The sequence below is a fragment of the Pollicipes pollicipes genome, unplaced genomic scaffold (assembly GCF_011947565.3).
Source record: "Pollicipes pollicipes isolate AB1234 unplaced genomic scaffold, Ppol_2.1 Scaffold_4219;HRSCAF=4965_pilon_pilon_pilon, whole genome shotgun sequence".
NCBI classification, from domain to species: domain Eukaryota; kingdom Metazoa; phylum Arthropoda; class Thecostraca; order Pollicipedomorpha; family Pollicipedidae; genus Pollicipes; species Pollicipes pollicipes.
In genome coordinates, this window is record NW_023596448.1 from 24,508,770 (window position 1) to 24,531,569 (window position 22,800).

General features: G+C 57.0%; 1 protein-coding gene across 2 annotated transcripts in view; it reads left to right on the forward strand.

Annotated features, from left to right (window-relative positions):
* Window positions 1-19,879, forward strand: part of LOC119095465 (ubiquitin carboxyl-terminal hydrolase 3) — a 32,636-nt gene extending 12,757 nt beyond the window's left edge. For both annotated transcript variants that reach the window (XM_037218298.1, XM_037218297.1), the window contains exons 7-12: window positions 3,051-3,193; window positions 5,095-5,272; window positions 7,437-7,572; window positions 15,453-15,571; window positions 17,248-17,482; window positions 19,507-19,879. In XM_037218298.1, the coding sequence (XP_037074193.1) occupies window positions 3,051-3,193; window positions 5,095-5,272; window positions 7,437-7,572; window positions 15,453-15,571; window positions 17,248-17,482; window positions 19,507-19,631 (936 nt within the window). In that variant the 3' untranslated portion in view covers window positions 19,632-19,879. The remainder of the gene's footprint in view (window positions 1-3,050; window positions 3,194-5,094; window positions 5,273-7,436; window positions 7,573-15,452; window positions 15,572-17,247; window positions 17,483-19,506) is intronic.
* Window positions 19,880-22,800: the final 2,921 nt, after the last annotated feature.

Sequence of the window (22,800 nt, forward strand, 5' to 3'; positions counted from 1 at the left end):
GCCAATCGCAGTACTAAAGAAAAGTTGCGACCATTTGATCAGAAAAGCACAGCTGACCGTTTACGCCATTTAGCCTGGTGTACTCAGGCGCTGATGGAAAGAAGAGGCGGCGGACATACATGTTTTGCGTCGGTTCCACATCACACGTCAGGCGACGTGCAATGAATGCCAGTTGAACCCAAAACACCGGGTGCCGATAGTGCAGTTTATGGTTAACCCCTGCATGTCCGGGAAACCAGGTGTACGGGGGTTCGATTCCCCGCCGCGATGGCGCTCTTCCCACCAGAGAAGCAGGAGACGTCATGTAGCCTCAGCAGCTGAGCGCGTCGAAAGCGCCAACGCCAGTGACCAAACCTGAAACAGCTGGTCACGCGCGCACCACCCAGCCTCGGCCGACCGATGAGGCTGAGGCGTTGCTATTTTTTAGCCATGTATACGCGTAGGTAGTCATTTAGCTGTTATGGGTGCAAAATGACCCCAGTAGTCGGTGCGCCCTAAAACTCTTAACTACAGCCACGCCCGGCTGACGAGTGGGGAGAGTGGCACTCGGTGACCTGTCGCCGTTCCGCCCGCATTGGCGATACCCTCTCACGTGCATCGCCCAGCCTCTGCCGGCCGGTGAGGTCGAGGCGTCGCTGACCACGCCCGGCTGACGGGTGGGGAGGGCGGCGCGTGGTGACCTGTCGCCGTTCCGCCCGCATTGGCGATACCCTCTCACGTGCATCGCCCAGCCTCTGCCGGCCGGTGAGGTCGAGGCGTCGCTGACCACGCCCGGCTGACGAGCGGGGGGGGGGGGGGGGCGGTGACCTGCCGCCGTTCCACCCGCATCGGCGCGCCTGCCTGCTGCTGCGTAATGCTGACGCGCCGCCGACCCGGCCCGGGATTAGGAGCCCATCTCTGGAAATGGCGCGCACGGAAATAGCGCGCCGGCGGCGCGAGTCGCGCTCGGCCGACGTCGCCGCGACGGACGGCGCGGACACCTGTTGCGGGATGGTGGTCAGGTGTTGGGGATTGAGTGGCCACATGGGAGGCTGAGAGGTCAAGGCGCAGAGCTGAAGACTACGGGGTAGATTGCGTTCGATTCCCGCCGCGGGAATTTTTCACCGGCCCAGTTCGCACCGTGATGTAGCGATGTCTGTGGTCATGATGTTTACGTGCGTTGGTGACTTACCTATCACCTACTAAGGATAAGATAGAATCATGGAAAGCTGCGTGCGTCCGGAAGCGGCACTCGTCTCCTCGGCATCCACCCAGCATTTGTTGACTTCTGTCAGACCGCGCCTTCTCGCTCGCGGCAGGCCGACGAAATGCCGGCTGGCACGCTGTCCGTGCCCGGCGTAGGATCTAATTATGAAAAAGGTGACAGAATGACGGAGCTTTGGCCTTCGACGCGTCATCACCAAGTAAATTGCATTACGCCGGCGAGCCATACGTCAGCGGAGGTTATCTGAACAGCAATGGACCAGCCCAGATAAGAATACGTGTGGCGAAATGCTGTTGCGTGCACTACGCAATGATCCGTGCGGACCCCGTGTTGGTGCCTCGCCGCGACTGGCGAGCGACGTTTTTCATGGGTCAACGGCGTCCTGAAGTCGCTGCCTGTGGCGTCTCGGGAGATAATGTCACGTGGGTTTGTACGGGCCGCGTGGTTTTGGCTGCGCGGGACGTCCCATGCAGCGGCTTGGGGGCGGCTCTGGGCAAGGAGATCTAGGGGCTGACCTTATTTTATCTAAGGCTGATCAAAGTCCCAGCGCCGTTCGAGACGAAGTCATTTCCAGCGGCCGACAGCGCTAAATCTGCCTGCGACTGGTGACGTCACGGGTCGCGACCAATCATATTTCGACGCCACTCAGCGAGCGTGCCGGTCCGATCGGCTACGGCAGCCGTTTAGATCAGGTCCCGAGCGAGGCTTGCGTGGGCGGTGATGGTACGAGCCTCGCGCCGGCGCTGGCGGGCCGCCGCCGCCGCCGCCGCCGCCGCCGCCGCCGCCGCCGCCGCCGCCGCCGCCGCCGCCGCCCCCGCGGTCGGCCTCGCGACCGTACGCCGGCTGCGCCGACGTACGGTCGGGTCCCCCTTAGCGCTCCTGTCAAGCGGGGGCACGCGGCGGCGCACGGCCGGGTTCCGAGCCGGCTGGCACGTGACCTGCCTGACGGCTCAGCGGCACGTGACCGATTCCAGCCGATATTGCAGGGAGAAGCTTCAACCTCGTAGCGCTCTGTTCACGTCATTGCGCCCCATTGCACCAATGGCAACGCACGAGATGCCACCGACTAGTGGCGACGTCCCGTAATGGGTTATGTTACGCGCTGCAAGGTTCGGTGTTACGTAATTAAATCGTAAAAATGTAAAATATAACACGTAATATATATATATATATATATATATATATAACATAAATATGTAAATATATACGTCATAAAAGAGCATAACACGTAAAAATCACGACACGCACATCACCACCCATCGCCGGCTGGTGATGTGTGTCGGGCCGCTGCACGGTTCACGGTCGGCCCCGTTGGCTCCTGCGGCGTCATCCGTACCGTCTCCCGTCCCCCCCCCCCCCCCGGTAGGGATGACCCGGACGTTGCCCATTAGAAACTAAAAACGGTGACCTATTCTGACCTGCTGCGGCCGCCCGCCGCGCCCTCAGTCCCAACTTCGGCCCAGCTGGAGCGCCAGTGAGGCGGCGTGCTCGTGCGAGTCTTACCGGGGGTCTCCCCCTGTCTTCATGTGACTCCTCTCTTCCCTTTCATGAGACGACCCTGAACCCACCTGACCGGGGGTACATCCACACTGTCCGCTGAGCTCGTTGTACGTCGCGGGTCGGGTTTGGTCCGCGTTACATCTTGCCGTTGAGTGACCTTGACTTTGCCTCAGTTGGCGTCTTAGAATCCGCCGCCACGGCGCCCCCCCCCCCCCTTCTTTCGACCCACGGCGTCTGAAGAGGCCCGGCTGTGACCCCTCGCGACCCCGCCGGTGACCATGACCCCTGCCATATGTGCTCGCCGCGCCCGCCTGACCCCTGACCTGACACTGACCCGGCGCGCCAGGTGACGCGCAGCACCCGCGACCTGAACGGCGAGCTGATGACGGAGGAGCTGCGCAAGGTGCTGGTAGAGCTGAGCACCGCCTCCGGCGCCATCTCGCCCGAGGCGCTCTTCTCGGTGATCTGGAAGGTCGTGCCGCGCTTCAGGTTAGTGGTGCAGGGCAGAGCGGCCGCTGCTGAGGTCGGCGGTGAGCCGGATCAGGTGAGTGGTGGGGTGGGGATGGGGGGGGGGGGGAGGTCAAAGGCGGACCGCTGCGTATTGACATTGAGTGCGCAGGAACGCTGCTAAGGTGCTGACGAGGATCGCTGCTGAGATCAAAGTCGGGGTTCAAATCGCTGGTGTCGGGTGAAGTCTTGGAAGTGGGCAAGTTCCTGAATGCAGCGACACCTTCCCGAAACCCTACCTGAAACTGAACAAGTTACTGCTTTTTGGCCGTCTGGGAGCTGGAGGGAGAGGGAAGGGCGGGGGGACGGACGTAAACTCGTTGATCCCTTTTGATTGAATCCTGTGGACGCCTTGACCCAGTCACGCAGGGGCTGTCAAGATGAGTCGCCCTGTTTGGTGTCCTTTGGCATTTGTGACCCAGTCCCAGTTACGTTACGCACCCGTCGAGTCAGTGTTCCGTGCTCAGGCTCAGACCGCCGGTACCTCGGTCCAAATCTGTGGTGTTTTGTTCCGGCCAGTGATGGCCCGGTTAAGGCCAGTAGTTCGGCCAGTGGTCCCAGTCCGGCGGGTGGTCCTAGTTCGGTCATTGGTCCTAGTCCTGCCAGTGATCCCAGCTCAGGGCAGTTATCTCAGTCCCGGCAGTGGTCCCAGCTCAGGCCAGTGGTCCGATTTCGGGCCGGTGGTCTCAGTCCAGCTAGCGGTCCCAGTTAAGGACAGTCGTCCCAGTCCGACCAATGGTCCCAGTCCGGCCAGTGGTCCCAGTTAAGATCAGCAGTCCCAGTTCGACCATTGGTCCTAGTCCGGCCTGTGGTCTCAGCTCAGGCCAGTGGTCCCAGTCCGGCCAGTGGTCCCAGTCCGGCCAGCGGTCCCAGTTCAGACCAGTGGTCCCAGTTCAGACCAGTGGTCCCGGCCCGGCCGCCCGTGCAGGCTGGCGGTGCCTTTGCTGGCACACGGCGCCGAGTACGCCGTACAATAGTGGCGTCCCCCCCCCCCGCCCCCGCCGTCCCATAACGGGAGATGATGGACTGCGCGCGCCACGGTGACGTGCTCCATTTGTCGCATCGGAAGGCACGTGCCGAGCGCTGCCGGCAGTCACGCGCGCCCGTTATAAGATACGGCCGCCGGCTTTTGATCGAAAGCGGCCATCACCACCGCTGGCGCCGGTGATGTATGGGCCTGATCCCGGGGTGGTCGGCGATTTATGCCCGCTCAGGGTTCCGGAACGTGCTTGTTAGGAAGGCTGATGTACGGGACGTTATGGACGGTGTGTGCACGCGTTATGTATGAATTTGCGTTTGAAAGGCGATGTTTTTAAAGGCTTGATTATCATGACTGATACGCGTCTGTGTGTGATCAGGTTAAGCTGTTGGGACTCGTTCCAATGTTTCCCCTGTTGTATATTGGCCTGCGCGCTGGTCTTAACGTGCGACGATTGGCAGACGCCGCGCGTTTTGAGCACATCTCCCCGCTGACTTAATTCCCACCTCAGGCGCCTGACCTTCTCGGCGAAGGAGGGATGTTTGGCACCTGGCGCCCGTGCCATGACTGCATTACTCGCTAAGCATCTCTATCACTATTTGGCGAACAGGCTGGGGCAGCTTGAGTCCGCAGTTGGGACAGCTTATGCCGGGGTTACTGTGCAGGCAACAGGTCATGTTCAGGGGGGACCCTGGTCCAAACGCCACTCAGTTAACGGTGCATGCGGCGAGTCTTAAAAAATGACGCTATTTTCTAGGTAGTGAAGTTATGCAAGATTAGCATCTCTCTGACCACTGCCACCTGTCAAGGTCTTATGCAAAAACGTGCTGAGCGATGTGAAATCCCATGACATTATACTTAACTCCACCCAAGCTCACCAGCGTCTTGCCACTCTTCGCTGCAGGGGGTACCAGCAGCAGGACGCGCACGAGTTCCTGCGCTACATGCTGGACCGGCTGCACACGGAGATGCTGGCGCTGTTGCCGGACATGCGGGAGCCGCGGCCGGTGGCTGGCCCGCCGCCCTCGCCCGGCAAACAATCGGTCGTGACGTCCGTCTTCGGCGGCACGCTCCAGAATGAGGTGAGAACGATTGACGCTGGGAGAATGAGGCGAGAACGTTTGGCGCTTTAAGAACGGGGCGAGATCGATCGCTGACAGAAGCACGGGATGAGAATGATTGGTGCCAGGTGAACGGGGTGAGAATGATTGCCGCGGGGGAATTAACGTGAGAACAACTGCCTCCAGGAGGTTGATGTGAGAACGATTAGTACTACCAGGATGAGGTTAGGGCGCGTGCGGATGTAAGGCCGCAGTGGACGCGTTTGCGGCGGATGGAAGTGAAGCTGGAGCGAAGTGAATGAGGGGTGGGTGGGGGTGTTACATCATGTTAACGAGATATGGTACTGCCGCATCATTGTGAATGCTCGCCGAATGTATCATACAGCTTAAGAACCAGGTTTTCTTCTCATCCATAAGAAACTGTATATCACTTCACTGAGACCGCGTTGATCGCCATTTCCGACCGCATCCTATCCGCAAATGACCGGGGAGAAGGATCGCTGCTGTTGATCTCAACAACTGTTTTGATGTGGCAGACTCGGAACTCGGAGCACTCAGAACTCGTCTACAAACTGTGCGCTCGCGGCATTGATCCTCTTGGTTTTTCCCTGCCTTCGCAATCACACCCAAAGCGTCAGTCTCATTGACCGCTCGGGCACCTCGAAAGGCTCCTCTAAACTTCCGAACAGCATCGGTGTATTCCAGGGATCCACAATGGGACCTCTCCTCTTCAGCGTAGTCGCGAATGAGCTGAGTGGTTTCGTGGAGGACGCTGTGGTAGTCCAGGACGCGGATGATACCCGGGTGTTGATCAGTGATCTCAGATCTCCGCTACATAACGCCATTGCTCGTTTGGAGTATGTCGCGGCCACTTGAAGATTGGCTCGGATCTAACGGCCTTACAGTCGATGCTGATAAAACGCAGCTGATGCTGCTTGGAAGCCAACCAAGTATCCGCATTGTTCCCCACTTCACTTTCAAATTCTGCTCTCACCTTCCTGCCCTCTGTTTGGAAGAAAGAATCTCGGACCCATCTTTGCTCGAAATCTGAGTTGGAATTCATACGTTTCGCATGTCAATAAACACTGTTTCGGTTCCTTAGGTAGTCGACCACATCTGAAGCACAGCCTTCCCGCCAGTGTCCTGGCAACTCCGGTGCATGCCCCGGTTCTGTGACAGGTCCGTTATTGCATATCAGTATGCGGCAGTGGCCCACAGCTCAATGTGGCCGGGACTCAAAAAGTGTCAAAAAAGTGTCCCGGCTCTGCTGCGAAACTTACTTTCGGACGCAAAAGTGATCCATCATGTTTCGGACTCTCATCAGAGGCTTGGCTAGCTCTCTCCGCTGCGGATCGAGGCAGGTAGCACACCACGTCACTCATCCACATGATCCTCCATTCAGGCGAGCCGCACTAACTGGCGTGCTCTGCGCTGTGGGCGGAGGGCACGGTCGACCCACGGGGCAGCGACAGTGATCCAGTTATGTCTCGTTCGCGTACTGACATGGGAAAACGACGTTTTTCTATTCGCGCACCCAAGATGTGTAACGAACTCTCGGACTATCTTCGACTACTTCCCGCTGGTCTCTTTCCGAAAACATTTGAAGAGACATCTCGTGGGACATCTGAAGATGTCAGGACCTGTTTGTGCGGCGAAGTCGTAACAAGTGCGCATTTGCGTGTGTTTCAGTGCGTTTGTTTTTGGATGTCTGTCTTTGTCTCCATGATCTATAAGCCGTTCATTCATCTGCTGACGGTGGGTTGCAGTAGCCCAGGGCTGATTCGTGATTGCGCAAAATATACGTCCATCAATTAATCAATCAAACTATACCGCTTGTGAGCACTCGCATGGCCTTCTGACGACTTGAAATATCGTGTAGATTTGTTATGAAATATGTGAATGACTATGATCTGTGTCGAATTCTGATCGCGCGGAGGCGAGGCATTGGTGTGGGACTTCCCACCGCGATGCTACTTGCAGCTTGGTGATCTTAGCGTTGGCGATTTGGGAGCCGACGCAGACCTACCTGCGGCACGCGCGCATGTCGCCTGCCGTAGGTGTCATCACACCTGTCAGAGACCTGTCACACATGTCACAGATCCGTTAAGCGTGCAACATGTCCTTCACACATGTCACAGACCCGTGACACCTGCCACAGCCCCGTCACACCCGTCGATGTCCGCAGGTGACGTGTCTGATCTGCCGGACTGAGTCGAAGAAGCAGGACCCGTTCCTGGACCTGTCGCTCGACATCCCGGACCGGTTCCTGCAGCAGCGGAAGCCGAAGGACGCCGAGCCGCCGCCCGCCTGCTCGCTGGCCGGTGAGGCGCCGGCTGCGGCGGCGTTGTGGGCGCGCAGGCCAGGTCTTCGGGGTGGGCGGTGGGCGGTGGGCAGTCTCTTCCGTTGAAGTTCTGGTTGGCTGGAAAGTCAGTTGTCACGCGCCCCTTCTGGTTGTAAAGTGGGTCGTCTGCTGTGTTTCTGGTTTGGAGGGCCCATGTTGAACCCCTATGATGAGGTAGGCTACTCTTTGTTAGTTTTTCCGTGGAGATGAAATAAGACAGTCCTGTTTTCCCTGCTCGTTGGGATGAGTTGTTTTTTCGATGCACTGGCTTCTGGTAACGGCTGATCAGTTTTCCGCAGGCCTATTTGGGCATCTGTTAAGGCTAGCGAGGTATGTGTCATTCCTGCGTACCAGTGATCGGTTTCACAATTGCATGGTCATACGTTTCTCCTTTGCATGCGCATTACTGTTCTGCGCCAAATTTCAGAACGTGTCATTCGTTTTGAATGCTCGTGTCAGCCCAATCGCACAACATTTAAAAAGAAAACCACAACAAACCGTACCGCATTTTCGAACAAACCCCGTTCAAAGCCTGACAGGGAATAACAGTTTTCTCTGGGGGCCACAATCACAGGATGCGACAAGCCCTGGATAGAGTGCGCCGCTGGCTGACTGAGGGCCCCCGCTTCACCCTTGGCTGGGCTCACTGTTGGCACTAGCGGGGCCCCCGGGGGCGGGGCGGTCAGCTCGCCCCGCGGCGTACCGAAAGCCGGAGAAGTCCTGGTGGAACTCGGCACCAAGCTTGTGGCCTAGTGAGCCGAGTGGCCTGTGCTGCGCTGCAGAAGAAAAATTGTGATTTCCCACCCGTTTTCAACTGGGCTTTATCCCACTGGTCGAGGTCACATCTGTAGTGCCCAGCTTTTAAAGCCACTGCGAAGGGTCCCAAACCACCAAACCAGGATCGTTCCCTCCCCTTCCCCTGAAACGGTTTTGCGAAGGATTTGACTGCGAGAGAATGCATGCCACGTGGCTTTCACATGCTCAGGCGATGCCTGGGCTTATTGGCCGTTTTTATTGACCAGGGTTTTTGTCGTTTGTGCTGAAAAGCCCATCTGTTCGCAGTTGTGCCCATTATGTCCTCGCGTCCATGTGTTCGCGAATGTGCCCATTTTGTCGAACAGACTTCTCACTGAGGTGCGCGTAGAACTTAGTGTAGCGTGAGCACAATTGCCAAGTGCCAATTGCCACAGCTACTAATTTTCAAGTACTCTACGATCAACTCCGATCGTGTATTGGCTGTTGAGCGTACAGACAGTGTTTTTGCTGGCCTCTGGGCGGCGCTGTGATTGACTCCGGAATCAGCGCCGTTTGACTTCAGTCAGGCTAGATTCGATTCCGTCGGAGATTTGTCGTGAGCCCGGATCGACGTTGGGTCAGCGGACTCATCGGTGCGTCAAATCAGAGAGGAAAGCACACGACAAGTATGTCAATTGCATGGTAGCTGATCGGCGGACCAGCTAAAACACAGCCGTTTTCAGCTGTCTGGGGAACTTACTCGTAAATAACAATGTCCTGTGGAAGCTTTGCGGCCTGAGGGCCGTACTCCATCGTAAAGTGATATTACCAGAGTCGACTCGACGGTCATCGCTTGCGGTATCGAGCATTTCACCTCGCAGCACGATCGGGATCGACACACGTTATTTATCATTCGGAAGCCATTCTGGGTAACTGCAGCATTCTACGGCCAGCTCGTGTCGCCCGAAATTCGCCGCACTCCAATCAACGCTCCCCCGTACCGCGAACCCCTTGAAGCTTAGGGGCGTGCCGTGCTGATGGTCGGTCGAGTTCCTAAGGCATCATGCCACTCACCGTTCTCGCTCCATGCCTTTTTCCGAGCCACTAACAACAACGCGGTTGGTGTGTGCACTGTCATTCACACGTTTCATGCTTCCACTGGCGGAGGCAACCCTCGGTTGCTTCAAGACATCTCTGTTGCCCTCCTGAGAGATGGTGTTAACTGTCCTCGTGCCGTGAGAAGGGAGGTGCTCTGTTTGACGGTGTTCCGCGACGCGGGCGGTCCCCGGGTCTCTCTGCGAGTCCGCTGAAGGCCTGGTGCGCAGCACCCCCGTCTCATTCTTCAAGCAATTAGTGTTGCAGAGTCTCCCCGCCCAAAATAACCGGCGGCGTGGCAACTGATTGCGCGCACCGAAACGCATGAAACTGCTTTTGCCACGTGAGCGCGTGGCTTGCGCAGGACTCGCGTGCTCCCGTGATGAGCTAAATTCCTATGACCTTGCTGAGAAGATCTCCATGACAACCCGCGCGCAATGACTGGACCCTGATGCAAGGCGGTGCCCCCCCCCCCCCCCCCCCCTGTATCTCCTGCTCTTCAGAATCATGTGTGATGATATACTGGATGATATGGTGAGCTAGGATTGGATAGAGCGCACACCGTCTCGGGTAGCATGGGGAAGGGCGTTGGTTCAAACCGGATGCGCCTGGGCTCAGATCGGACGCACCGGATGCAAATGCGTAATCGGAGCGCTTATGTTGGCGCTACAGTCGCTGGCGCGCCGTTGACGCGCCACGCCAACTTGTGCCGCATTTCCGGTGTAGAGCTGCATCACGCACAAGGCCATGCCAGCCGGCGACGGAACACGCGCGATGTGGCGTTCCGCACAATAAGATGCAAGAGATGGCATATGTGTGTTGGGGGGGGGGGGGGAGGGGCGGACGGCGGCATGCTTCCCCAGCCCCGCGGCGCCATCTTCCTCGCGGCCCGCGCGTCCGCCGCGAGGCAACGTGTGTTGCCTCGGAGAGGGTGCGGAGCAGACATTTGATATATAGGAGGTTCATAGAAAGTGGATTGATATGCTGGGAAAATCACACCTTTAAGAGGTACTCAACGTGAAGCCCAACGTAAGATTTGCAAAATTTGTCAAACAAGTGTCCTGGGAGGGGGCTATCCCCAACCAGTGCGCATGTGTCGATTATTAGTTTTGCGTTAAGGCGGGTTGTCGCGAGAGAACGGGTTGTCGAGATCGAAGCAGATTCAAACGGAGCTGACAAACATCATGGCAGAATACTTATGTATATATATATATATATATATATATATATATATATATATATATATATATATATATACACGCCATATCATAGTATGGCGTGGCATGCAGCCCAGCTGTGGGGAAGTGGCCCAATTAACTCCGTTTAGATGAGCTGGCCCCCTTCGTAAAAGAGCGGGGCTCGAGCGCGCTGGGTGGGTGCGCCGGCAGCGGCTGCTCAGTGGCGGCCGCGCTGTATTTACCCCGCGCTGGTGTGGCGGCGGGGAGCATACAGGCGGGTACCGAGTGTTCAGAGTGCGATGGTGTTTCCAACGAGGCCTCTGCGGGGCGGGCTTGCCTTTGTCGTCCAGGATCCGGGCGGCTGCAGTTTTTGCTAGCTGTGATTAGTTTTAGAAATGGGAAAGGGATGTAGGTAACCAGCCAAGGCAGGTTGGTTATTTTCAGTGCATTTCTGGTCCATTGTACTTACGCTTGATTGGAAAAAACCGGGGGAGAGAGGGGCAGCACCGCCCTTTGGGGGACGCTACCCACTCCAATGTCAGGAATATGTGATATTGCATGTATATGATATGATATCTCATGATATCCCACAGCTGACGGCCCTTTTCGACCGTGGCACCGAGGAGGAGAGGACGTCGCGACGCTCTGATTTAATCGGGCTGAAATACAACGTTCTTTACTTTTGCATGTAGTGATGTTAAAGCGGAGCATTTTTCGCCCTCTGAAGTGGACAGAGCAATGCTGGGTCATATGAAACGGCGGTTTCTTCGAGGTTGGGAGGTATTTGCGCCCAGTTTGCGCAACATGGATTGTGCCTGGCGAATCGGTGATGACGCATCTACACTTTTCTGAAGTTGGCGGGCCTTTGAGGTAACACGGCCCGCTTTGGCGGGGCTACCCGACCATGGGCGGTGGTATCCCAAGCGGTGTTGTTTAAGGACTTAGGCGATGCAGAGGATTGGGTAGATGGGAAAATGAATGATAATCATTAGAAATAAGGTGCAAATCAAATCCCGAATTACTAATTAGCTTTGTTGTAGCCAGGGACAGCGCCAAGGGGAGAGGGGCTGAAGTGTGCGTCCCCTATCCGTAAACCCTTTTTGCAGGAGAAAATATATTCTTCGCACATATTGTCACCAAGTAACCGTTCCCATTTTACCGCGCTGAGGCTCCCTCGCATCGGTAGAATTGCGTTGCAAGAATGTGATCAGGGTACTACCGGGATTCCCAAAGACCACTCGGGGACCACTTGCCAGACTCGCGGAGCACAGTTAATATCATGCCGTTGCAGCCTACGGATACAAGACATTTTTGAAGGGAAAGCTGACAAATTCTTAAATTCAAAAAGCTCAAATTCTGGCATGTGCACTATGACGTAATTTTTAACTCCCGAAGTACGGCTATTATCTTCGTGCGACCTTTGCGATGCCCATCACATATCATCACCACTTTCACCACCGGGTTTTGCATAAGGTTAAGAACTTTAATAGATACGGCCCTGCAATGCTGCGTGTATTTTCTGTTCGCTGCGCACCTTAAAGTGTTTGGTAGCTACGTGCCTTACATAAAAGCGTTATTCCATTAAAATATTTTGTACCCATTGCCGTACTAGAGTAGCAGTTGGAAGGAGAACTTCGGTATATTTTCTGTTAAAGTTATACTTTTATGCTTTATCTTTAAATCTGTAAAAATAGTCTTTTCAACAGTTTAAGTGTGATTATTTCTACTTCAGATGAAGTCATGGTCTTGGCGGCCTAGGCAAGGATTACAGAAGTATTTCCTCCTAATGTTTCCAGGGCCTAGCAAAAAAGGGGTCGAGTGGAGCGACACGAAATTTGTATTACCTGTCTATGCTTCTCTTTTCCTTTCTGTGCTTTCATTTTTGGTGTCGCAGCTTCAGCACGGCACTGTGTCAACACCGGCACAGCGGCAGCACGGCACTCCGGTGGCACCGGCGCAGTACGGCACCCCGACTACACCGTCACCCAACGGCCCAATAGATGTCATAATCCCTCTTCCAATAATATTCGTGCCCCAAAAAGACAACAGTTGGTGGACACGGAGAGGCACATCCCTCGTGATGACCAGCTCCGTCGGAAACGGAGAGGCACAGCCCTCGTGATGACCAGCTCCGGCGGAAACGGAGAGGTACATCCCTCGTGATGACCAGCTCCGACGGAAACGGAGAGGCACAGCCCTCGTGATGACCAGCTCCGGCGGAAACGGAGAGGCACAGCCCTCGTAATGACCAGCTCCGGCGGAAACGGAGAGGCACAGCCCTCGTGACGACCAGCTCCGGCGGAAACGGAGAGGTACATCCCTCGTGATGACCAGCTCCGGCGGAAACGGAGAGGTACATCCCTCGTGATGACCAGCTCCGGCGGAAACGGAGAGGTACAGCCCTCGTGATGACCAACTCCGACGGAAACGGAGAGGTACATCCCTCGTGATGACCAGCTCCGACGGGAACGGAGAGGTACATCCCTCGTGATGACCAGGTCCGACGGAAACGGAGAGGTACAGCCCTCGTGATGACCAGCTCCGACGGAAACGGAGAGGTACATCCCTCGTGATGACCAGCTCCGACGGAAACGGAGAGGTACATCCCTCGTGATGACCAGCTCCGACGGAAACGGAGAGGTACATCCCTCGTGATGACCAGCTCCGACGGAAACGGAGAGACACAGCCCTCGTGATGACTAGCTCCCCCGATTAAAGGCGACTGGAGGAGAATGCCCAGGTGAAAAAGCACTGAATGCCTTGTAAACAAGACGGAGGAAAGCTTAAGTAGTACGGGGAAGAAACAACAGGAAGAAAAGGCCACTAAAAAGTGTTCTCAGTACATATGCCATCTGTATGTGCTGCTCAGGAGTGGTCGGGAGGATGACGTGTGACTTGTTTGTAGTGGATGCAGCCGTTGGGTGCATGAAACGTGCAATAACGGGTCCAACAGCACGGTTGTTCACAGTGCAATGAAATGAGAAAAGAAATAGGACTTAATCTTTGCAGTGTAAAGGATAGGATAGAGATTTGCTGATTAACCATGGAACAGTTGTAAGAAGTGAGTATGCTTCGAAGGTACAACAACTTCGGTGTTTTTCAACTCTCCGGATATCTGTCGTCAAATAATACAATACAAACTCCGATATCACGTGAGATTTGAGATCTTGAACCCTGAAAAGAAAAAAATGGGCAAATCTGAAAAAAGAAAAGTTGGAGATGTTGAGACGTTCCACCCACTTCGGGTCAGGACATAGCCTAGAGTCATTGGTACAATTTTGATGCGGTGTTACACGTACAGGCTACTCTTCCTACAAAATTTGTGATTCCAAACGTGTTGGTTAAACGGCCGCAACCTTTGCTGCACTTATACGGACTGTACCGAGAAACGACTGGCGGTGTAGCCCCACGATGGGTGCCACCCCCGCAGGATGACATCTTTTTCAAAATCGTTCGAAAATATAACAGATTTGTATCCGATTTTGCCCACTATTGAAAAACAAGAGCATCGATGACTGATTGCGAGCGTTCTTGACACTGGCACCTCAAACTCCACCAGGATGTGAGGCAGAATTAAGAAGTCCGTGCTGCCCCTTCCTTCCCTACTACATGAGCTCACTGGCGTTGAACGGCCTCCTTTCCTATTGTTCACCGGTTTGACAGAACCGCGACTCTTTCGTAGTGAGGGGAAGGATTTGAGTAATTTGTCTGCCGGCGGAGGCGAATGCTACCGCATTGTTTGACTGCACGTGTTACACAACATGTGGTCCAAACCTTCTCATTTTGGCACGTTCAGCCAGTCGTGGTGGGCGATAGGCATGCCCATCCCAAATATAGTGTCTGGGCTTGAAATGAGATCGTCGTTGAGAGCACGGTTGTAAGTTTTCGGCGAATTGGAGTTGCAGCTGGATCTCCAACATGGCGGGGAATTGGTATTCGTCCTAGTATAGTCTCGTCTGCGGCGTTACGTCAAAAGATTCCACTAAAAATAAGAAGATGAAGCTAGCATCCCAGCGCGTTCTGAAATTTGTCTCGTCTGGTTGAGAGGTGGTGTAATTACTGTCATGATGGTGTCGCTTAGTTATAGGTTATGGTTGAAGAGCCATCTTGGCGTAGACAATCGATGCGGCTCGTGTTTCCTGCTGTGTAAAAAGAAGCATTCTGATCTTTTAAGGTGAGGGTTATAGTTCATTTACGACCCGCACGCGTCCTGAATTTTCAAGGACTCGCCGGCAATTAGCTAAAGAACGCGCCGCGCTCCAAGAGCGTGTGCTTTCAGCCTGAAATGCTTGAATTGGCGGAAGGCGGACTGTCTTGTCTATTCGTGGGACAAACAAGGCACAAGAAGGCATCCAAGAATCCTTTGTTTCGTCTTAACTACCCTGGCAGCTGGCTGAAACTTCATTACCGCGCCCTGGTAACCGTAACCGCCCTGGTAATCGCACACCTCTTTCTCTCCTGCTCCCCTTTCTCACCTCCGGCCGTTCTGCGGCTCTTTCGCCAGCCTTCTCAGAGGCCGCCGGACCACTTGGTAGCCAAGTCGGGTCGCCGACGTGTCCACTGCGACTGACTGCCCCCCCCCCCCCCCCCCTCCCCCTCGCCTCCCTCCCTCGCTGCTTCCTCCGGCCGGAGACATGCGAGCTTCCCTCCATGTGAAGCGCTTCCCTGGCCAGGCCGTGATTACAGCCGTTCGACTCGCGGCCGTGCGAGCGGTAGCCAAGTGTGTACCGCCTCCCCCTCCCCTCTAGCTGTCTGGATGTCTCCTAGTTCGCGTCCCCCTCTGGCTGGCAGCGCGGCCTGAGCCGGTGTGGTGTGGTGGCGACTGAGCGCGTGCCCTTCCCCCTCTCCGCAGACTGCCTGGACCTCTTTCTGGACGTGGAGGAGCTGGCCGACACCGAGCTGTACCATTGCAACACGTGCAAGCAGCGTCAGAAGTCGACCAAGAAGTTCTGGATCCGGCAGCTGCCGAACGTGAGTGCCGCGCCAGCCGCGCCGGCCGCCGCCTTCCGCCGGCTGGCCGGAGCGCCGCCCGGTCAGAGCGTCGCCCTTCGCCGACCGGTCAGAGCGCCAGGTCTCGCATCCGGGTGGTCTGTGGCGGACGGTGTGACCTGCGTGCCGGGCAGACTCGACACGCGTCATCTGCGTTTGTTTCGAGCGACGGGTGCGGCTCCGCGTCCCAGCGACGTTCCGGGTCGCGCCCTGAAATGATTCGTTTGTCTGAACTGCTCGAGACTACTGCCGCTCGGTCCGTGGCACGTGTCGGTAAACGGCGTAGCAGGGTCTCTTGGTGTTGTGTACATTTTAGCACGTCCGATGTCTCGCAGCGTTTGCTGTCATCGGCGGACGCTCCGCGCGCGGCTACGTGAGCACCTGTAATGAATGGGGTTTTTCGTTCGGCTGCTTCCGCGTGGCTGATTTGAATCCTGTCACGCTCACGCCCGTGCGTGACGTCACGATTCTATTAGCGCTTGACACCCCTGATGAAAAGCATTGAAGGGCGGCGGCGCCGTGGCTTCATTGACACTTCGCATAGCCGACGGCGCTTTCTGGCCGTGACAGGTAGCTTCACGCGTGCGCGCAGTTTGAGTGGTGGGATCCGCTTCAGAGCGCCTGGTTTTGATCAGTTCAGACTTCGCTCTTACTGCCGTCACTGTCACTCGGTCCACTTCAGGCATGTCAGTATGAAAAACTGACCGGTCGTTTCGAGGTATAGCGAGATGCAGCGTTTCGAGGTATAGCGAGATACAGCGCCGCTGTTTGTAATTTGATGATGTAGTCGGATATCTGACGGAGCGCTTTCTCTTGGATGAACTTCTGTTCACGCTGGTTCAGTGTGTACGCGCACCAGTGTTCGTAGGAAACATTACTACCGGGAAGAGCGTCGGTGCGTTGATAGCGTCACTGGATCATGTTTGAATGTCACAATGTGAGCGGAAGGCATTTTTCCAAGTTATGGTGCTTGCAGGCCTGCCGGCCACTGTAACTGGACGTGTTTGCCAAGAACAAATGCCGCGTACTGGAGGGAGGCAGTGAAGAGCCGTTTGTCACGGTATATGCGAATTTAAGTAAGAAATCAAAGGTGTTCCGCCCGGTTTGTCCAGTGGTGTTAATCGCCGTCAAGTACGTGAGTTTGGATTCGGATCTCGGCAACGTCATGGTAGTCACTTCAGACGCGTGAAAGGGTAAGACTGATTCACAACTGATTTATAACCAACGCATTCGGCCATTTTGTGAGTGCGTTTACGTCGTCACTGGCGCACTTTCGAGAAGGCGGCAATATCCGCCAGTCCGGACCGCAATATTTTCATTGCGAATTGCAATTCGGCTGCTGAGACGCGCAGAATGCTGCGAGGCCTACATTACCTGCCGCTGCCAGATGATAACGTGAACCCGAGCCGCTCGCCGCGCGTGACGTCACCCGAGCCACTCCTCGGACGGCCGGAGGCAGCGGGAGATGGTACCCAGCATTGCCTGACCTGTACCGTTGCCTCCGCCCCCGGAGACGCTGCGTGCGCGAGAACTGCGGCCCTCGTGTCGCCACAGCCGTGCGTCCACCCACGCTCGCCTTGACTGCTGCGGCTGGTCCCGAAGCGGGACCATGTGACGCCAGATCGGCGTCCACCTACCCCCCCCCCTCGTGCCGACAGGTGCTATGCGTGCACGTGAAGCGATTCCGCTGGTGCAACAACTACCGGACCAAGGTGGACGTGCCGCTGACATTTCCGGTGCGCGCGCTCGATATGTCGCCGTACCTGCTGGGCCGGCGCCACGAGACGCGCCGTTCCGCCGCCGGCCGCCAGCTGTACGACCTGGCCGCCGTGATCGTGCACCATGGCTCGGGCGCCGGCTCCGGCCACTACACGGCCTTCGCCAGCAACGCCGGTGAGCCGGGGCGCCGCGGCCGGAGCGGGCTGAAAAGGTGCTGCGTGGTCCTCGCTGATGCCGTGGGTGGGACGCGATAGGAGCTGCATTATCCTCGCGAGTGATTTGGGTGGGACGGGTGGGTGCTGCACAGTCCTCGCTAGTGATGTGGGTGGGACGAATGGGTGCTGCATGATCCTCGCTTGTGATGCGGGTGGGACGAATAGGTGCTGCAAGGTCCTCGCTAGTGACGTGGGTGGCATGAAGAGGTGTTGCGTGGTCCTCGGTATGGTAGTGACATGGGTGGGATGAAGGAGCGTTGGATGGTCCTCGGTATGGTAGCGACGTGGGCTGGATGAAGGAGTGTTGCGTCGTCCTCGGTATGGTAGCGACGTGGGCTGGATGAAGGAGTGTTGCGTCGTCCTCGGTATGGTAGTGACGTAGGCTGGATGAAGGAGTGTTGGATGGTCCTCGGTATGGTAGTGGCATGGGCGGGATGAGGGAGTGTTGCGTCGTCCTCGGTATGGTAGTGACGTGGGCTGGATGAAGGAGTGTTGGATGGTCCCCGGTATGGTAGTGACGTGGGCTGGATGAAGGAGTGTTGGATGGCCCTCGGTATGGTTGTGACGTGGGCTGGATGAAGGAGTGTTGGATGGCCCTCGGTATGGTTGTGACGTGGGTGGGATGAAGGAGTGTTGGATGTTCCTCGGTATGGTTGTGACGTGGGCTGGATGAAGGAGTGTTGCGTTGTCCTCGGTATGGTTGTGACGTGGGTGGGATGAAGGAGTGTTGGATAGTCCTCGGTATGGTAGTGACGTGGGTGGGATGAAGAGGCGCTAGATAGGTCGCGGCAGGGAAGCGGATGGATTGAAGAGTCGCTGCAAAGTCCCCGTTAGTCGGGTGAGATGACCTTTTCGCCATAAATTTAGACCTCCCAGTTGGATAAAAGCGTCCTGTATTGCTGAAACACTTCAACTGCAGAGTTCGATGGGAGCCTGCCGTAAGGTCTATGCGCGGACTTCGGGGAATTCACATTGATTGCACTCCAGCGTTCCGGGAGCTCATTTAGCGTGTTTGCATAGAATCGTCATGGATTGCGTTAATGCTACAAATGTAATTTGATGTCGGGGCGCGGACTTCCAAGAGACTCACATTTATCGCATCCCCGACTCTCCGTCGACGTCGGCTCGGCGACGAGGCTTGGCAAATGGCGTGTTTGTTTGCGCCGGCGGCGTTTTTGCGGACGCCGCGGGCCGCGCGGGCGCCTCGTTACTGTCGCCAGTGTTTGTGGCCCCCCCCCCCCCCCGCGGCTGTCGGTGCGGTGATGTGTGGCCTGGCTGGAGGCTGGAGGCGTCGGCGGAGGTGCCCGCTCTCGGCGCGTTGTGTCGCCGTAGGTCGCGGCCGGTCGCCGGGGGGAGGGGGGGGGGGTATAGCTTCCCGTTGGTGTGCTCTCGGTATGCTCTCTGCCCCCTCCCCTTCCTCCAGCGCGGAAACTCTGAGCGGGGCGACGTCGCTGGACACGTTGGGGGAGGGAAGAGGACGTCGGCAACTTTGGCATTTGTGGAAGTGTGGAGATGGAAGGGCCAGAGAGCTTGTTCGGTCCGCTTCGTGCCGTGCCGTGCTTCTTGGCGAATGCGGGGTTATGGTGCAGCTTGATGCACTGCCGTCTACCTCTAGGTCGCCGCCTCACCGCAGCTGATTCAGTTCCACATTACGAAGTAGATCGCAACAAAAGCGTGCCCTTGTTGCAGTTCCTCGTCCGCGGGTGATAGCGTCATGATCCATCGTGTCAAACTTACCAAGGAAAGGCTAGTTTGAAGGCCGGAATGTTTCAATGAAAGGTCTTGCGAAGGATGTCATCGGGACATCTCCTCTTCAGATTCAGAAGTCTTTTGCGCTGAATGTATCGTGGAATGCCAAAACCCAGCACGTGGACTAACATGGAAGCGTGTATCGTGGTGGGAACGTGTGCATCGCCCCCCCCCCCCCCCCCCCGCAAATAGAAAGAAGCCGCCTTATGACGCGTCTCGCCGCCGCGCCCGCAGGCGCGTGGTACCACTTCAACGACAGCACTGTGCGGCGGGCGGAGGAGGAGCAGGTGGCGCGGTGCAAGGCCTACATCCTCTTCTACATCCGGCGCGAGTTCAAGCTGCCGCAGCCGGTCTCCTGAGAGCGGCGGCCGCTAGGCGCGTCGGGGCGGGGGCGGCGGCGGCCCCCAGCGCGGTGTTCGCGGCTTGACGGCCGGGCAGTCGGCGCGTGCCTGCTCTCTCCGTAGGTAGCAGTCGGCGGCTGTTCTTTTTACCTTGGATTTACCTCGTATGATTATGTCTCTGATCGTGTGTTGAGCGGCGGAGAGGGCGGTGGAGAGAAGTTTTCTGCTCATTTGCTACTGGTCTACTCAGGTAGTGAATACATTACCAGGACAGGTCGCGTGTCTCTGTGTCGCGACGCCGCGGTGCTGACGCGTGGGTGTGGCGTCGCCGACGCCCCTCCGCACGCTGTCGGTGGCCGCCCTCCTGGGACGACGACCGGGAGCGCTCGGCGAGACTGAAGGCGCAACAGGCTGCTGTCTCGCCCCTCCCGTCAGCCGCCCGCCCCTCCCGCCGGCTGTGGCCTCCGACAGGCGCCTGCGAGCCGGCGGCGGCGGGCCAGCCGACGCCCTGGACCAGCGGCCGCGTCAGGACTCGCCGGTCTGGCGGCACCGGCGGTGAGGGGTGGCTCTCGGGCGTCCCAGCTTCGAATGCTATTTCACGCCCACGTGATCCGTCGGGAGCAGGCGAGATCCCGTCGGCGGACAGCGCGCGCCGTGAGGCGCAGACGCGCCATCTGAGCTGGCCGTCGTCGCCGCCACGGCCACCCAGGCTGCGGAGCGTCCCATCGGCGCCCATCATCCCATCATCCATTGTCATCGTCCCATCATCGGCGTCCGGGCTCCCGGCCGCGGCAGTGACGCCGAGCAGCGCAGGACCACCGACAGCGCCTGGTTACCGCCGGGGTCATCCCCGCGCCCGAAGCCGCGTCGCCGGCGGGTGGCGCATGTCGAGCCAACGCCGCGCCGCTCCGTCTCCGGCTGGCGACGGGCCCGCGTGTGCGGGGAGGGGCGGTTCTGCCCCCCCCCCCTGCGCCGGTGATCGAACCGGCACGGGGGGGAGCACGTGCGGTCTGCCGGGCCGTCAGGTCGGCGTCGGTGGCGCCGGCCGCGCCGGCCGCGTCGGCGGCGGCAGTGCCAGAGCGTTGGCCGCGCGCGCGCGCGCGCGCGTGCACGCCCGCCGCACGGAGGCGGCCTGCGGGCACCCGGCGGTGAGGCTTCTCATAACGACGTCACGATCTCCGCTATGATAATGGGGTCCCTGGCATCATGGCGGGCTGTGCGGGGAGTCAGAAACGACAACGGCGGGACGTGTCGACTCAGCGCACTTGGTCGTAAAGTATCATCAATCGCGGCTTCGCAGCCGTTAAGCTACGGATATCGCGAGTAACTTTGTTTTTCGCGTCAGCTTGTTCACACTTGAGCGGATGGCACGCGGCTTACCACGGCCACACGCAGCGTTACGAGAACCTGGTGCGGAAAATGATAACGGCATTAGGTTACTGATACTGGGTGTTATAATGCCAGAGACAATTAACCAGTGTGAACAATTTGGTGGTTTGTAAAGGGCCATGAGTGGGGACGGCTGTGGGCCGCTGCGGCTGTCTGCGCTGTTACCGGGCGGCTGAAGGGCGGCTGGCGACGTCTGGGAGGCTGCCGAGCGTAATTTCCGGCCATGGGCGCGCGTCGGACCACATAATTATACCGTGTTTGGGGCGGGCTGACTTCATGGATTCGTCTCGTCCGGTGCTGAACACCATGGTCCTGGGAGTACACCACGGCCCTAGGAGTACACCATGGCCTTAGGAGTACGTCACGACCCTAGGAGTAAACCACAGCCCTAGGAGTACGTCACGGCCCTAGGAGTACACCACGGCCCTAGGAGTACACCATGGCCGTAGGAGTACGTCACGACCCTAGGAGTAAACCACGGCCCTAGGAGTACGTCACGGCCCCAGGAGTACACCGCGGCCCCAGGGGCACGCCACGGCCCTGGGAGTACATCACGGCCCTAGGAGTACACCACGGCCCCAGGAGTACACCACGGCCCCAGGGGCACGCCACGGCCCTAGGAGTACACCACGGCCCTAGGAGTACGCCAGGGCATCGCCATCGTCACCGGACTGGTGGGCTCGAAAGCACTAGATTACACACATACCAGACCGCGCGCGTCCTGGAAATAAGGCCGACATCCGACGGTGCCAGAATGCCGGCCGCAAAGTCGGTCCTTTCCCGTCAGTAGGACGCTATCAGATCTGCAATGCGCACCCAATTACTGTGTGCTTTTTCAGTATGGAGTTATTGGTTCAGCAAGTATGTAGCCCAGACGAAATGAGCATGGATGGCTTCGTCATTCTGGGGTTGTCCCTCCGCTGTCAGCTTATTACTAGCCAACACGCTTGTCACGAACACCTTTAATACCAGAGTCGAATTCTTCGATGACTTTGCTTCTTGTACTGTCGCTTACACAGTGACGGATGGATTCCAACCAAATAAAGCACATTCCTTTTCTGACGTGGATGTTATTTTCCATTCAGGGGGCGGGGGAATGCAGTCCTCACAAACTTCTAGAGAAAATGCACCAAACGCGTTTGTTGGCGCATTTTAGGGTCGGTTCCGTCGTTCTTTCGCTGCTTAGCCTTGAGGCCTGCAAAACTATGCCCCTGGTTTCTAATGTACTTGTAAAAAGTACGGGGGCAACGCAGGCAGCAGAGGGAGCGCTAGCAGGTGCTGTTCTTCTCCCCCTGAGATATGACCACCGAGCAAAACTTCTTAGTGGCAGAAAATGGTCGTAGAATTGTAGTCAACACACGTGTAAGAACCAGCAACCAGCACGTATTATTTTCAGGACGGAATGTAGGGGAAAACGTGGCGAAATGAGGCACCCTGGTAAAACGGGCACCCCGGATTTCGGCTGTTAGAGGTGGCGCCATTGGAAATCAATGGTTTAAACTAAACTTTCTCTGACAGGGGACGGAAATGACGTGCACCGGGCAGTGTCCTGGAGTTGCCGACTAAGGGTGTAAAGCAACACCCTATGAGGAGGAATTTTTCATTCCTTTTCCCCATATTTTATGTGAATTTTTCACTCCTGCCTGACATTGTCTAATCGCACATGCCAAAGCCATATTTCCCTTTCTGAGGTTTTCATATGCCATACAAAACCGAGCTCACTTGAAACAACCAAGCATAAACGAGGCTCCATAGAACCTGGACACCTATGGCTATGTCCTGCCTCACCTAAATCTGA